The following is a 16,218-nucleotide window of genomic DNA, read 5'->3' on the forward strand; positions in this document are numbered from 1 at the left end:
CTGGGCTCCCGCACCATGGCTCAGGGAGGGGCTGGGCGGTCACTGGATGGACACACATTTGCATGCACAGCCCCTCCTCTGGTGGAGGGTGGAGAAGAAAAGGAGGCCTGGGGCAGCCCAGCCCCACTGTGGGCTCAGGGGCTGCGTGCACCATGGCCTGGACCCCCGTCCTCCTCCTGCTACTCTCTCAGTGCACAGGTACAGATAGGCCTCAGGATCAGATCTCGGTTTGAATTTCATTTCCTTCACGCTCAGTCCCCCCAGAAACTTTATCTTGGTCTCTAACCCGACCCTAACAATTGTCTGTGTTTGCAGGTTCCCTGTCCCAGCCTGTGCTGACTCAGCCGCCCTCCCTCTCTGCTTCTCTGGGAGCAACAGCCAGACTCACCTGCACCCTGAGCAGTGGCTTCAGTGTTGGCAGCTATGGAATAAACTGGTTTCAGCAGAAGCCAGGTAGCCCTCCCCGGTATCTCTTGAACTTCGACACAGACTCCAGTAAACACCAGGGCTCCGGGGTCCCCAGCCGCTTCTCTGGATCCAAAGACGCCTCGGCCAACGCAGGGCTTCTGCTCATCTCGGGACTCCAGCCCGAGGACGAGGCCGACTATTACTGTGCTGCAGGTCATGTTAGTGAGAGCAGCTTCAGTTACTCACAGTGACTCAGATGATGAGGAAGTGAGACAAAAACCCCTGGGCCCTCAGACTTGGGCCTTGAGAACCTTTATCAGGAAGCTTCTGTGGAGCCTCTTGTAGGGGAGACTCCTCTGCAGGAAGACACATCCATGAAAGGAGGAAAGGCAGAGCCAGGTTACCTGAGCTGGCACAGAGCATCCCAGGAGCACACAGGTGCGGTGACAGAGTCCCACTGCACATGCCCATTGGGTGTGGAGTCACGAACAAGAGAAATACTGTGTCTGCACCTCTACTGATGACCAGGACAAGCTAAGTTACCCAGAAATCATATCCCATTAAATATGAGTCTTGCGTTACTACTGATGTGTCCATAACTCGTATGTTGATTCTCACCAAGGTCATGGACAGACGTGACTTCATCCTCCATGAACATCCTACACATCCCATTGGTCTAATTTGTATAGACTCTCGCTGCCAAAACCCCTGACACTGTCCATCATTTTCTCTACTCCGCTGCTGCATCCCTCACCTTCCTGGTCCCTCTCTCTCACTCTTCAGGTATTAACTCCATGTCCACATTAACTTTTCAGAGAAAACAGACAAGTCCTTGCCGTTGTTTCCATTCCCCAGGGCTCCGTCTCTCGGGATGATGATGACCAGATTTGGAACAGGATGGAAACACCTCATGGTACCTTTCCTGCCCCCTCCCCACACTCTGGGTTTCTGAGCATCCCCACCACGCTCAGTTCATCTGTTCAATATAAAAGTGAAGTTGTTACATTTTCCTAAAAATGATGTCTTCATCCAACCTTTAGGTATTTGCACATGGAATCTATTGGGTTTTTTTCCTTCTCCAGAAATGACTGATGCCCTACACAAGGTGAGTCTCGAGGTCATCGACAGAGAAAGGATCAGCTGCGTGTTTCAGGATATGGCATTGCTCTTTCACGCTCCAGAATCTCTGTTTCCTAAGAACCTTCAGGACAGTGTATCCACCACGAAACGTTTCCCTCGGGTCCCTGAATCCCATGCTTTAGCCCCTTTGCACAATAAAGGGAGCACTGCCTCATGGTCGCCCACAGATTGACATCTGGGAATCACAGGGGACAGGGTTGGGGCTTAGCTGTGGTGTCAAGAGCATGAAGGAGGGGCTGTGTGGCCATCCCCTGCCCTGTGCTTCCTGAGACCTGAAGACCCTACATCTGTGGGTCTCGTGCCTGCAGGGATGGAAACAGCCATATTTCTCCCCCTCCACAAGATATGGACTTCTGATCAAGGGAGGTTGTTGACAGGGCCCGTCTGCTTTCAAACGTGTCTTCACCGCCTAAAATAAATTCTGCTCCAAGGAGAATATTTTTAAGACATTTTCCCTCGAGATCCAGGCTCCAGCACCCAGAGGATCTTATAGAGAATCATAAGCTTCAAGGAGGGTTGTCATGGAGAATCACCTCTCAGGGGTGGAGAAGCCATCAGAGAGACAGGGAGAGGCGTGACCTCATTGTCTCACACACACACACACACACGCACCCATGGCTTTCTTCGAACTGAGTGTATATTGACCTGGACTCCACAGTTGGGGCATGTCTGTTCCCCCAGAAGTCAGGGATAGGCCGGTGCTGACACAGCCGTCTTGAGGGTTAGAATCATCAGGAGACAGAATCTCCCTCAGCAGGAAACACCAGTGACACGAGTGTGACCTGGGTCTTGTTATTAGGGCAGCAGGACACGGCCTGAACACCTGCTCCACTGGCTGAGTCGATGCTCAGGGTCCTAGGGCGAGTCTCTATTCCCGTGGGTATCACAGCCCCCTGACCACTCAGGGCTCCAGTCAGCAATGGTGCTTGTTATGGCATTTATTCTGGGACAGCAGCCTCATGCTGCTCACACGGGATCACGGTCGATGGGGACAGAGACACATCCTCCCCTGTGCTCTCGGGGCTGGGCTGTCATTCACTGGGACACTACCGGGACACTTTCAGCCAGACTGGATCTCTGATAAAAAGTCTTCCGTCAGAACCCAGAGCCACAGTGACTGTGACCTCGGGGACATAGTCCCCTCCTGTCTCCACCTCTCCACAGCAGAGATGTGGGACTGTTGACAGGAACTTCTGCTCCTACCGGCCTTGTCGTGATAGAATAACATAGCTCTAGCCCTCGCTTGCTGTAGGGGCAGTTTCTCCATCGTGCGGGGGCTGCACACTTGGCCAGGGGCTGCAGCTCTGCCCGACCAGAGACAGGCTCCCCCCACAGCGCTCAGTCATGGACGCCGCCCCTCCCCTCAGGCTGTGCTGTTCCACATCCTGGATTCTAATTCTGCCTAAAATTATACAACTATTGTGCATCCAACTGAAAGTGCTTGATTGATGTTTAATCTTCTCTTTGGTATCATGTAATTTAAATATTATGATAAAAAATTAACAATACATAAATAATATTGTATAAAGTTATAATATCTTACCTTACATAAGAAGTGAAAAAGAGGAGGAAATATAATATTTGTTTACAATACACACATACACATATGCAAAACAAAATAAGAAAACATATCATGATTATTGCAGCCCCCATTTCTGGAATTAATATCTACCTTCTTCTCCTACCCCTGGTCAGTGATAGCCACTCGCTATCGTAGTTCATTAAAAGTGTATACATTTATTTCAAGTTTTCTCTTTTCTTCCTTTGCTGGAATTTATATTTCGATATCATTTACATGGCGTAAAGTTTTTCAGTTAAAAATGTACAACATAATCATGTGTAGAATTGTCACATGGTTGTGCAACCATTCCCAAAATCTAACTTTAGAACATTTCCATCATCCCTCAGAGCGAAGTCCCCACACATCTGCATCACTCCTCATCAGATCTCTACTCAACCCTTGGTAACAACTGATCCACTGCCTGTCTCAGTAGATATGCCTGTTCTGGACACTTCACAGACAGGGAAGTACAAAAGAGGTGGACTTTGTGACTGTTCGTTTCACTTTCTTCTTTGGCAAATATTTTTGAGATTCATTGTTGTGATCTGAGTGATCATCCTTCTTTTTTTTTTTTGATGTGTAATATTGCATTGTTTGGACATAGTTCAGTTCACTTATCCATTCATCCACTGGTGAACATTAGGTTATTTTTCATCTCCTGTCTATAACGCATAAACCTGCTAGGACTATTTGTGCATGTGCTGGGCCACAGGCCCCTGTGAACCACGGTGTCCCCCACTGCATCCAAATAGAAAAATCCTCACGCCCAATGGCATTCTGAGCTCTAGATGGTCACACATCATCACACAGGGCGGGGGAAAGGGTGCGATTCTCTCCAAACGCTGTCACCGCCCCCTGTCCTCTCTCAGGCCCACGACGCTCTGCAGCAAACCCCTCTGCTCTTTCCGACCACCTTCTCCTCTCAAGGACGTTCCCATTACTCCACCATGCCGTTCCTTTTCTTGATTTTGGCCATCGTCATGCACTATTTCTTCATCCACACCCAAACTCACTCTGGACGCGCGTGAAGAACACCTGTCTTGAGACACCTTCCCTGAGTCGCATGACTGGAGAGAGCACAGGCAACACTCTACTCGTTCAGCATCCTGCATATTTACTTCTGATTTGTTTATGACTCATTCCCTGTGAAGGACAAGTGTCCCCACACGTGCCGTAAGTTGATATGGGATGAAGCTGCTCCCAGCCCTGGGGCGTCTCATTGCTAGTGGACTGCAGGGCTCCACTCTCCTCTCCCCTGCTTCCTTCACTGGCCCCGACTGTTCAGCACCAGGAAGACGAGCTGTCATCGGAGTCCCCCCAGCGGGTTCTGCCCCACGTCTCCTACAAGACTTAACAGCGGAAACATCCACACGGTGCACAAAGGGAGAACCTCAAGTTCATACAGACCCTTCCCTCCTCCCTACCCAACCACCTCATTGATACCAGCCTTGCTGATTCTCTCTCCAAACCTCGTTCACATTCAAATGTTCCTGTTGGTTATCCATTCTCCTGTGAGTTTTCAATACAATATCTACCCAGATTGTGCGCTAACACTGTTTTAAATGTTTATGAAGTGAACATGGAAATATAGGAGATCCATCTCCCATACAAAGGAATATTTTCAGAACAGAAGGGAAAAATGTTGCTGTTTTTGAAGTAATTAAGAGAACTTGCGTGTGGTCTCAGTGTGACACATTGCAGTGGGGACAGGAGAGGGGAAGCAAATTTACATGAGTCCACATGATATAAAGGAAGGATGTAGACACGACATTATGAAGAAACATCCTAAGGATATGAGACTGGGAGCTTGAGGACAGACTCCTAGGCGGGAATCACTGCTCCCAGGACGTGGAGTGTTTGTTTGAGCAGGTGGGAATATTGACAGACAACAAGGACTTACAGAGCATCACCCACGGGGGATGCTGGGAAGGGCGTCCTCCCCACCCGCTCCCAGCCCCTGAGAGAAGAGCCCCAGCTCCTCAGGGCTGCGGGGGATCCACAGGGACGAGAGCCCTGGACTCCTGGGTGGAATCACACATGAGGAAAGATCCTGCGTCCTGCACAGAAGGGGACATGCCTCCATGGGGACGGTCACTGCTCGGGACTTGATTCTGATCTGAGAGGACTTTGTATGAGACACCACCTCAGTCCTGACCACTGAACAGCCAAGGGAGTTGGGGACAGTCACCCTGAGGAGTCTGAGCGAAACACTATGATGCCTTTAGTTGATGTGGAGGCCACATAAGTTGACACATGGACTGACCCTATGCAGGGGCAGTAGAGAGTAAAGTAAATAGACAGAAGGAGTCTCTGATGGGCTCTGGTCACCAACTCACACAATAATGTGTCTGTGGCTGGACACCAGGGAATGTGCTGTCCCGTTCCTGAATTTCTGGGGGTGATCAGAACTGGGGCCAGCCACCGGGTACTGCCTGTGCCCTCTGCTCAGGCCTCACAGCTGTGGCCTCCCCAATCCCTTGGGCCCTACACAACCTCGCACCTGCTCACCATCTGACACCCTAAGGCAGAGGGGCCTGACCAGGGTCCCAGTGACGGATTGGAAAGCTTTGGGTCTCATTTGCATGAGTGGACCCTCCCTCTGTCAGAGCTTGAAGAAGGGAGGGAGAGACTTGGGGGAAGCTCTGCTTCAGCTGTGGGGACACAGAGGGCAGGACGCGGTGATCATCTCCACCATGGCCTGGTCCCCTCTCCTCCTCACCCTCCTCGCTCACTGCACAGGTGACCGGATAAGGGGACAGTGGAGGGGCCCCTGGGAGGCAACACGGAGCTCTGCTCCCTTATCTGTACTCCAGCCCCAGCATCACCATGTCTGTGTCTCTCCCTCTTCCAGGCTCCTGGGCCCAGTCTGTGCTGACCCAGCCGTCCTCAGTGTCTGGGGCCCCGGGACAGAGTGTGACCATCTCCTGCACTGGAAGCAGCTCCAACGTCGGGGGTTATGGTGTGGAGTGGTTCCAGCAGTTCCCGGGAACGGCTCCCAAACGCCTAATCTATGGTACTAGCAATCGAGACTCCGGGGTCCCCGACCGATTCTCTGGCTCTAGATCTGGCAACTCGGCCTCGCTGACCATCCGTGGGCTCCAGGCTGAGGACGAGGCCGATTATTACTGCGAGGCATATGACAGCAGTCTCAGTGCTCACACAGTGCTCCAGGCCCGTGGGGAAGTGAGACAAAAACCTGCTGACCCCCTGCAACGGGGCTTCCCTGAGCAGCCCTACTCTTCTTACAAGAAAGCACGTTATCTTTTCTGTTTGGAAAATCTGGGGTCTGAAACCCACACCAGAAAACCTGTCTGCTAAATCTGTCCACATTGTGTGATTTTCTTAATTGACCTGAAGTTCCTGGATGTGGGGCGGGTGGGACCTGGGCACAGAGTCCATTATGAGATGTTTTGGAGCAGGGGCTGTCATAGCACAAAACACAGACGGGAACCTTAACTAACAGAAACGTATGTTCCCCCAGTTCTGCATTCTGGAAGTCCAAGGCAGAGGTGTGGGCAGGTGGGTCTCTCCCGAGGCCTCGCTCCTTGGCCGGCAGACGGCTGCATTCTCCCCGAGTCCTCACACGGCCTTCTCTCTGTGTGCGCTCAGCCCTGGTTTCTCCTCCTCTTCTCATAAAGACACCGGCCCTTCTGATTGGGCACCACCCGCATGAGCTCCTTTACCTTAGTTACTTCCTCAAGGCCTGGTTTTCAGAGACTGTCACCTGCGGGGTGACGGTTTCCACATGGGATTTGGAGGGAGCACAGTTCAGTCCACATCATGGGGTCAGGACAGGGCCAGGGATGCAGATTCAGCTGTGTCTGACTCAGGAGAGTCTCTTTGCAGATGATGTGCATCCACACCATGTACTGAACACCTACTAAGTGTCTGATTTGGGTCTAGGAGCTCGGGATACTGTGCAGACAAGACAGGAGGCTCCCTGTGCTCAGAGAGCTGACACTGCTTGGGAGAAGAAACAGGACATACAAGTCAAAATATTTTGTCTTCAGGCTGATTCCCCACCTGGGTACAAAATGTCTCTGTGGTCCCAGGCATCACATGCACACCACAAACCCCTCGGAAAGATAGAGACTTACACTCCGACACATTGGCCAGGAACTCCAGTCTTTAGGATGGCTGGACCTGATCACTCATGCATCTCCTTGACACCATCATGGTGACCAGATTGTCTGATTGTTTAGGTTACACAGCCCCTGTCCGGTCAGTCACAGACTAACCATAAGGCTGGGAGATTTGGGGTCCAAAGTGAACTTAAAACATGATGGAACTTTCAGCAAGTACATCCCCACCACACACATCACACTTCTCCTCCCCCTCATCGTTAGTTCAAGTTGGGACACTGGGGACACTGGGGTCTGGGCAGGGACACAGGCTAGACTGTCCCTGTCTCATAGAGCTGCAGCTGGCTCGCTGACCATTCTGATATTCCTGCAATAGATCAATTCCAGGCCAAGACACGCTCAGCCACATCCACGGAGTATCGATCTGAAATTCATGTAGTCCCAGGAGAGGCAGAAAGATGGCTTCACTTTCCAGAGGTAGAAGGAAGTTAGAGAAGGTTCAAGAACCCTCATTGGTGGCCAGTTCCGCACCACCCCTGAGAACTTCTCCACCGGTCACTCTGTCAAATGATGACCAGACTCAGGGACCAGCACTCGAAACTCTGCTCTGTCCACATCCTCCATCTGGGGGCGACTTTTCCCCCAAAACCAAGAACCTGCCTCCGCGGTCACCTCTGGGTCATGTCTGAGAGTCTCCACCTCGCAGGGTCATGGACACAGGAGCAAGATGAGACTCAGCCTTCTTCAGGGTCAGCTCCATGAGGCCGGGATGAGGTCGTCTAGCTCAGCCTGGGTTCCCCAGCCAAGCGCCGTACTCAAAACCAGGGGGTACTCAGTAAATAGTTACCACTGAAGACATGTCCCTTGTCACCCAGGCCACATGGTACTGGGCCAGGATAGGGTCTGAACCTGGGAGAGAGTCAGCTGTGCCCATGCTCCTGTCTCTGCCCTCAGCCTGAGAGATGCGGGGCCTCCTGCCAGGGAGAGAGAGCCCGTGGGAAGATCCAGGGCCTGTCCGGCCCCTCCCTCATATTCCCAGTGTCCGTCATTGCTTCGTTATCTATGTGAGCCGTCGCTCACTTACCTCTAAGCAGGGAAAATGTAGTAATGAATGAAATGAATGAATGATGCATCCTAAGTCCCCAGGCAAGTGGTTACTTTTAACACCTGCATTCTTCCATAGAGGAGGCAAATCATTCCCCAATTGTCTCCGCATTTTTCTCACAAGTCTCTATACTTTTATCCAGGACTTCAATGTGACAAATGTAGCACGAATCCATCACACAGCCATCGCACGTCTCCCCACCTGACCTCGCCTGTGTCAGGGGCATCCCCACCTCTCCCTGACTCAACCTCATCCACCTGGCTCTCCAGACTGTCCCACCCTCTCCCCCTGCCTGGGGTCAGTGCCCTGTGTCCCACCTCAGGGCACATGCCATTCCACACCTTCCCTGTGCCCTTTGCTGTCAAATTCCTCCAGCCACCTGAAATGACACCTTGCTAGATCTTGTCCAAGTTCTTTCTTTTTTGCTTTTGCAGATTATTTTGGTTTTGTTTTCTGTCTTGATGGGTAGAAAGCTGTAATATTTCATTTTTGCAGAACATAAAGAATCACAATTTTGTTTTGACAACTTGCACATCTAATTTCATTTGCCACTCACTTTAATGTCATCGTGAATCTCCCACCCCGAAACACAAAGTTATTACATTATGAGGTGGGGAGAGGCACCTGGAGTGCTCTGTGCCTCCTAACCCTTGGGGTACAGGGAGGTGAGCACCTCCTGAGGACGTCTCCCTGTCCCCCTGGTTTCCCTTATCCTGCCATTTCCCACCCAGGTACATGGAAGGCCACCTCCTTGGCCATAATATTAATAGCAGCCTTCGCGTGTGCCCCAAGAGCTGGCTTGTGAATCTGAGTTCTGTTTCCCTCAGGCTTCGACCCCAGGGCTGGCGTTGGTGACGAGGGATGGAAGGAGGGCCTTATGCCCCATCCGGCCATGACTGTGACTGTGACTCCTCCACCACTTTCCCCCGTGGTGCTCCATGCCAATCTCTTGGTTCTTCAGATCTTGGTTCCAGCAAAAGGCAGGGAGCCCTCCCAGGTATCTCCTGAGTTTCTACTCAGACTCCAATAAGCACCAGGGCTCCGGGGTCCCCAGCCGCTTCTCTGGATCCAAAGACGCCTCGGCCAACGCAGGGCTTCTGCTCATCTCCGGGCTCCAGCCTGAGGACGAGGCCGACTATTACTGTAGCACATGGGATGACAACTCTAAGACTCACACAGTGCTCCAGTCCCAGAAGGAAGTGAGACAAAAACCTCTGTGCTCTCCAGGCCTGTTGCAGTCACCCCAGCTGGTGTCTGTGACCAAGTCCAGCTCCGTGGTGACTTGTGTTGTCAGATCTCATGCAGCACCTGCTTTCCTTGGACCAGTCGTCCTGACATTGTCACATCCTTCTCTTCAGTTCAACTTTTAGATTGATTTGTTGTCCATGTATTCTCACGGTGTTCAAAAATCCTTACTCAGAGATAAATATCTCCTGGTAGACACAGCTGAGGATGTCAAATCCGGTTGATTCTTGTCTTTCCCAGCTCAGAGTCTAGAAGTGACTAAGATTTGCTTCTGGTGTGAGTGCTTCAAATTAATTCCATGATACAACCATCAAGCGGAAATGAAATTTATTCTATATACTATGAGTGAATTTTAAAAATTTAAAAATAATACCATTTACAACAACATCAATATGAAATATTAGAAATAAATCTAAAAAAATATAAAACCGTATATACTAGAAATAACAAACTATTGTGAGACAATGAAATAAAATTGATTAGGTCTTAGTAGTTTGTGGGTTGACATACACACTGTAGTTATGATAAAAAATTTTTCCCAAACTGAATGAAAAACAGTCTGAAAGTCGTCAGGTTAAAATGTCCACGCAATGAAGGATGAGGTAGGAAAGTTCAGGAAAGAAATGGAAATAGTACCAAAAAAAACCCCATAAATGAAACAATCCTTCTCCAGTTTCATGAGACTTGTCCCGGAGGAGGCACAGACCAGGTGATGGGACGCTGCCCTGAGGGGTGACGGGCAGTGTGGGTGCAGCCAGCCTGGGCTGGGTGTCACGAGGCACTGAAGCTGTGCTGTCACCTGTAATGTGTACCCAGACACCTGTAATGTCACCTGTAATGTGACATGGTTGTGATTATCACCTCTATCCAATGAATGACCCTGTGACCTGTACCTTGTTTGCTGAGAATCGGGACCACAAAGGCTCTGCATGGAAGAGGGGACCATGTGATTTCAGGGACTCTGACTCCAATTGCATTTCCACCAGTTAGAAATGGAACCTGCGTCCATAGTTCCTGGGAAGACAATCTGAAGGCCCTTCTCAGATAATGAGTGTCCTCTGATAGCTGCCTCACTCAGAAAGCCCGTGGGGATGTCCCTGCCACTCATGCGGTGTCTCTTACCTGATCTTGTGGGCCTGGATATCGTGGGAAGCCAGGCCTGCTGGGGAATCTCGGATGCCCTGACCTCCACTTCCTGAGACTCGGCCCTCTCAGGGCCTGTGTGGACCCAGGACACAGACTCGCCCTCCTCCAACACGTACCATAGATGGTTCCCCAGAACAGGACCCAGGAAGGGGATAGAAATCCAGAGTCTCATGTGGGCATTGAGCAGAGAAAGAGATGTGAGGCAGCGGGGCCTTAGATCTGGGCCCAAGGAACAGGGATGTGAATTGTCTACACCACACCCTGAATTCCTTTCTTCCTCATACACATTAACACTCATGGGCATCCCTCCCCATCTCTACCCCACACCTAACAGTCCAGGGAACATTGTGCGTGTCAGACTCTCCACCCTGCACAAGAGGGCATTCTCTTCCTGCGTCTCAACCCCATGGACCAGAGGGAGCCTCCCTGTGTGTGTCCCTGAGGAAAAGCTCAGAGTCACAGAAGCAGAACAGCACCGGTCCCTCTGTCCTCAGAGCGTGTTCCCTGCAGTGACTCCTCGTGACTCCCCAGTGATCCCTGCAGGGGTGACGGGCAAGCAGGGGGCTGGGAGGGGCCTCGACAGAGGACACGAGTCTGCAGAGAGGACGTGTCAGAGAGACAAGAGTCACAACTATCTAATCAGCCTATTTCACGCAGCTTGTGTCTATTTGTTTCTCAAAACAGCAACAACAACAAACCTCTAGAAGTGCTTCAAAGGAATATCGAAAATTGAGAAGGAAAAATGTCTGTGTGTGGATAAGAAAGCAAAATTGCAGAATGAGGATTTCAGAATATACTAAATGTTGCAGACAGATAAGCCACATCCTTAATTCATCATAAGTAAGCCAAGAAGAAATTTTGAAATCTCCATACGTGTCCATGGGGGTGTCCATGAGCTGAGACCCAGTGTCCCCTGCAGCTTCTCAGAGGAGAGCAGAGGTCCAGTGGGTCATGTGAAATTCATAAGTACACGGGGTCCCTGATGAGGAGATTATACACAGCAATCAAATCGTGGTATTCCATACCCAGATTATAAATTCTAGTGATCGTGCTTCCCACACACAAGTGGAGGACACGGGGTAGTGCCACTCAGGATCCTTCAAAAAAGACATAATGGCCCTGTTGACAGCAAGTCTCAGTGAACAGTCTCAAGCTGTCAGCAACTAAAGGGTGATCCTCAGCTGCAGAGAGCGGCCTCAACCAGACTTGTGTGTCCCAGACGAACCCGTATCCACTGAGAGACAGGAGGGTATAAAGATCAGGTTGGTGGAAAGGGCCCCAGAGATACCGACACAAGGTGACACCTGGCAGGAAGGGAGAGCCACCCCTGAGACTGTGGCATGTGCCCTGAGTCACAACTAGGATGCACGATCTGTCCTGAATTGCACAGCTACACGGGCACTGGTGTTACGGGGGTGAGTGGAGGAATCTCCATGGCACCAAGTGAACTATTTGGGAGATTGATGACTCCATTCCCCCTAAGTCTTGGCCTTGTGGATTTAGATGTCGTGATGTCTAGACAGGCAGCAGTTACACCACAGATACAGTCACATTGCAATAAACCATATCAGCGTCACTGTTTACCGGACAATCATCAGGATGAGAGAACGGCATGAAGACCGTCACCAGATATCAGGACACATGGACCCTAACGAGCAAGGAATCACATAATGGGAAAGAGCCAAGTGTCCTGCACAGAAGGGGACATGCCTCCCGGGATGGACGCTGTTCTGAACTTCATCCTGGGACAAGAGGAATTTGTACAGGAGACACCACCTCAGTCCTGACCACTGAACAGCCAAAGGAACCGTGGACAGAGTGACCCTGAGGAGTCTGAGTGGAGCACAGAGACACCCTGAGGTGATGGGGAGACCACAAGAGGAAACACATGTCCTGGCCCTAAGGACAGAGCAGTTGGGAGGCAGGAGCTGTGTCTGAAGGGCTCTGGTCACCATGTCACACAATAGAGTGTAGGCACCTGGACACCAGGGGGCGCTCGGTCCTATTTCTGAAGGTCTGGGGGAGATCAGAGCTGGAAATAGTTATTTAAATTGTAAGCCAATTGTATCACACCTAAGACAAAATCCTGACAAGAAACCTGTGAAGTAGAAATACTGAAAACTACAATGTGAGACTGTAAAGTCAGTTCCGAAAATAAAGAAGAGTGTTATACATTCCACAGACAAAGGTGAAACCTAAGCAAGTCGTCGTCATTATTATTATTATTATTATTATTATTATCATTATTATTTTACCAAGCACTAATTCAAATAGAATCCCTATAAAACAGTTCACACATGACATGATTCTGCAATGTTTACTGAACGGTCTACTTTTGAAAATGCCACTGAGTGTTTTCCTAGAAAATTCCCTTCTATGTCATTTCCCTGGAGAGCCCCTTAATCCTTTCAAATCATCAACTCTCCCCTCGGCTCCGGCACCGGACCTGATGCACACCTGGGTCATTTAGCTTCTTCTAAACTGTACTCTAAGTGCTCTGACACCTTAAATAGTTATATATGTACCTTACTTCCGTGGACTTTACTCTGGGAGTAATAAACTACAATATCAACACAGTGTACCAGGATCGCAGCATCTAGGGACCAGAGCAAGCATGCGTGAACAGAGGCAATGATATGTGCTGCACAAACCAGGAGGGCTCTCAGGACTCTGAGCCATGGGGAGGTGTGTGTTCTGCCACCAGCAGGGGGCGCTGTGGGACTGCCCTGTGGTCCCTACACAACTGCTCAGTGAGGACCATTCTCTCAAAGGAGCCGGAGCCTGGGACTGTTCTCTGTGCTCCCTGATGGAACCTGATAGCTGTGTCCTCCTTCGTCTGGCAGATTTCCCTGAGCAGGGACCTTTGCATGGTGTCTGTAGGTGCTTCCTCCCAGGGATCTCCCAGGGGGTGAGGCCAACCTCCACCCTCCTCAGTCTGGGTGTGAGCTGAGCTCCAGCACCAGGGCTCAAGGAGGGGCTGGGCGGTCACTGGATGGACACACATTTGCATGCACAGCCCCTCCTCTGGCGGAGGGTGGGGAAGAAAAGGAGGCCTGGGGCAGCCCAGCCCCACTGTGGGCTCAGGGGCTGCGTGCACCATGGCCTGGACCCCCGTCCTCCTCGTGCTCCTCTCTCAGTGCACAGGTGGGGACAGGCGAATACAGGGGAGTCCACGGCTTGCTTTTGCCATTTCTTTTTCAAAGAAACTTTACCCCGTTTCCTGACCACAATTTTCTGTGTTTGCAGGTTGCTTCTCCCAGGCTGTGCTGAGTCAGCCACCCTCATTGTCCACATCTCCGGGATCAACAGCCAGACTCACCTGCACTCTGATCAGCGGCTTCGATGTTGGCAACTATGTCATCAGCTGGTACCAGCAGAAGTCAGGGAGCCCTCCCCGGTATCTCCTGTGGTTTAAGTCAGACTCACAGAAGGACCAGGGCAATGGGGTCCCCAGCCGATTCTCTGGATCCAGTGATGCCTCGGCCAACGCAGGGCTTCTGCTCATCTCCGGGCTCCAGCCTGAGGACGAGGCCGACTATTACTGTGCTACATGGCACGACAACAATAAAAGTTACACAGTGCTGTAGAGTCACAGGGAAATGATACTGAAACCTCCCTGTGCTCTCCCTGCCTGGGTCGGTCGTCCCTGCCTTGCCTGGGGCCGTGTCTAACTCAGAGGTGGCAGTCGTTGTCACGTCTTCATTCAGCATCATTTTCCCTGGGACCCATGCGTGTGCAGATGTCTCTCATTCTCCTTTGTCAAACAGCTCATCTGATCCACCGCTACTGTCCTCTCAATCTGTTCACGTGTACAAAGGCACACGTCAGGTCTTCGGGCCACGTCCCCTGCCTAGGGGTTCATCACCGATGAAGGAAGTGGTTGACCCCACCCACTCCCAGGCCAGGGTCTAGGCCTGACTCAGAGCTGTGGGTCATCTGAGAGCTTCTGGTTGTTCACTGGGTCCAGCATGCCAGGCCGTTGTCCCAGAGACCAGCTCCAAGAGTGAAGGCATCTTCCCCCCACACCTGCTCATGTGGCCTGTCTCTGGGGACTGCTCTTTGTCTCCTGGGGCTCAGAGGAAGCAGCTCTCTGTGGCTCCAGCAATGCTGAGCCAATGGACTCTTCTTCACAGTGAAATGTGACTGAGTGTGACCTCCCTGTGACCATTGGGACATCATGGTCAGGCTCCCTCAGCACTGAGGCTGGTTCTGTAAGAGCCACCTCCTTCTCATCCGTGGTGATCTTAGGCTCATGGCACCTTGTCCTGGAGGCTGGGAACACTCTGGGTTTAGAGACACTCAGATGGGGAACATCCATCCCACAAAAGCATTGGAGGAGAATCGCCGTGTTGTGCCGGAGTTCCGTCCCCATCCTAGTGTCTCAGAAACCCAGCTCCGGGGACACTCCATGCCTGGCCCACGGTGCTCCTGTCCTCACCCTTCCCTCTGCACAGCGAGGGGCTGAGGGGTTTCTGAAGGCGTCTCATCGGGAGCACTGTCCTTGTTTCTCTTTCCCATCCCCTAGCACTGGGTCGGCCCTTCGTACTGCTGTCGAATCCAATTTAGGAGGAAGCAGCCATCTGTAGGTGACGCCAAAGTCTCTTTCAGGGTGACCTGGCCTGAGGTGGACTGGACAGCCATCTGTGCTTCCTGCAGTGACCTAACTCCTCTGAGTCTCCAGGTGCCAAGAACGCGATTCTTGTCACGGCTGTGCTTCTCTGCTGAGCCACTGCTGACACTCCTCCGTCACGTCTCCCTGTGCGGCCTCTCACCCACTTTATTATTACAGACTGAGTGTCTCAGCTGGGGCTGCTTCTCCAGGAGCATGACCCCAGGTCCATCGCACTGTTCCTGGCTGAACCCATATCCCCTTCCCATGAGGCTCAGGAGAGGGTCAAATTATTGTGGATGTGCTGGGATCATTCCTGTAAATGTTTTCAATTAACCTGATGGGTGGGGACACCACCTGGAGGTGGTGCAAATGAGGATAGCCACCCCTCCTAAATCTAGGGTTTTGTAAGTTTGGACCAGCTGACTTTTTGTGCAGGGGAGACCCCTCGAGTGATTCACAGCGCTGTGGATGAACATGACTTCATGTGGTTCATTTCATTTTAGGTTCCCGACACCTGTGCACAGGAACGCTCCAGGAATCCACTCGTTCCAATGCTAACGACCTAATTTAGGGGCCATTCTCCCAGATTTGGCATAACCAAAATCGTCTTTTATCATCTCCTATTAAAGTTTAGTCTTTTACATGTTTTTGTTTTGTTTTGTTTTGTTTTAACTAAATCTACTTTCACCGTGAATAGTCAATAAATATTCTTTGTTTTAGGGTTTATTCTTAATGGTCTTTGGACCTAAGTTTTATACAAAAATGAGGAGCTCTGGCATTAGAAGGCCACCCAGAGTCTCATCATCACAACAGAAGATGCTCCTGTCACCCTGACACATAGAGCTCGGTGCCAGGAAACGAACGTAGAGACATATTTTCTTTTTTTATATTATTATTGTAATTATTATATCATTCTTCT

The 16,218-nt window shown here is 50.9% G+C and overlaps 3 gene segments (V, D, J or C); all 3 read left to right on the forward strand.

The window, feature by feature from the left end:
* LOC120586559 (immunoglobulin lambda variable 1-40-like) overlaps positions 1–16,218 on the forward strand; it is a 44,788-nt gene that overhangs the window by 23,461 nt on the left and 5,109 nt on the right.
* Positions 95–1,325, forward strand: LOC120586556 (probable non-functional immunoglobulin lambda variable 5-48). The segment is given in 2 exon segments: positions 95–198; positions 316–1,325. Coding segments are annotated over 2 exon segments (390 nt in total).
* LOC120586554 (immunoglobulin lambda variable 5-45-like) lies at positions 13,644–14,470 on the forward strand. The segment is given in 2 exon segments: positions 13,644–13,831; positions 13,934–14,470. Coding segments are annotated over 2 exon segments (477 nt in total).

The sequence above is a fragment of the Pteropus medius genome, unplaced genomic scaffold, assembly GCF_902729225.1.
Source record: "Pteropus medius unplaced genomic scaffold, Ma_sr-lr_union100, whole genome shotgun sequence".
Taxonomy (NCBI): domain Eukaryota; kingdom Metazoa; phylum Chordata; class Mammalia; order Chiroptera; family Pteropodidae; genus Pteropus; species Pteropus medius.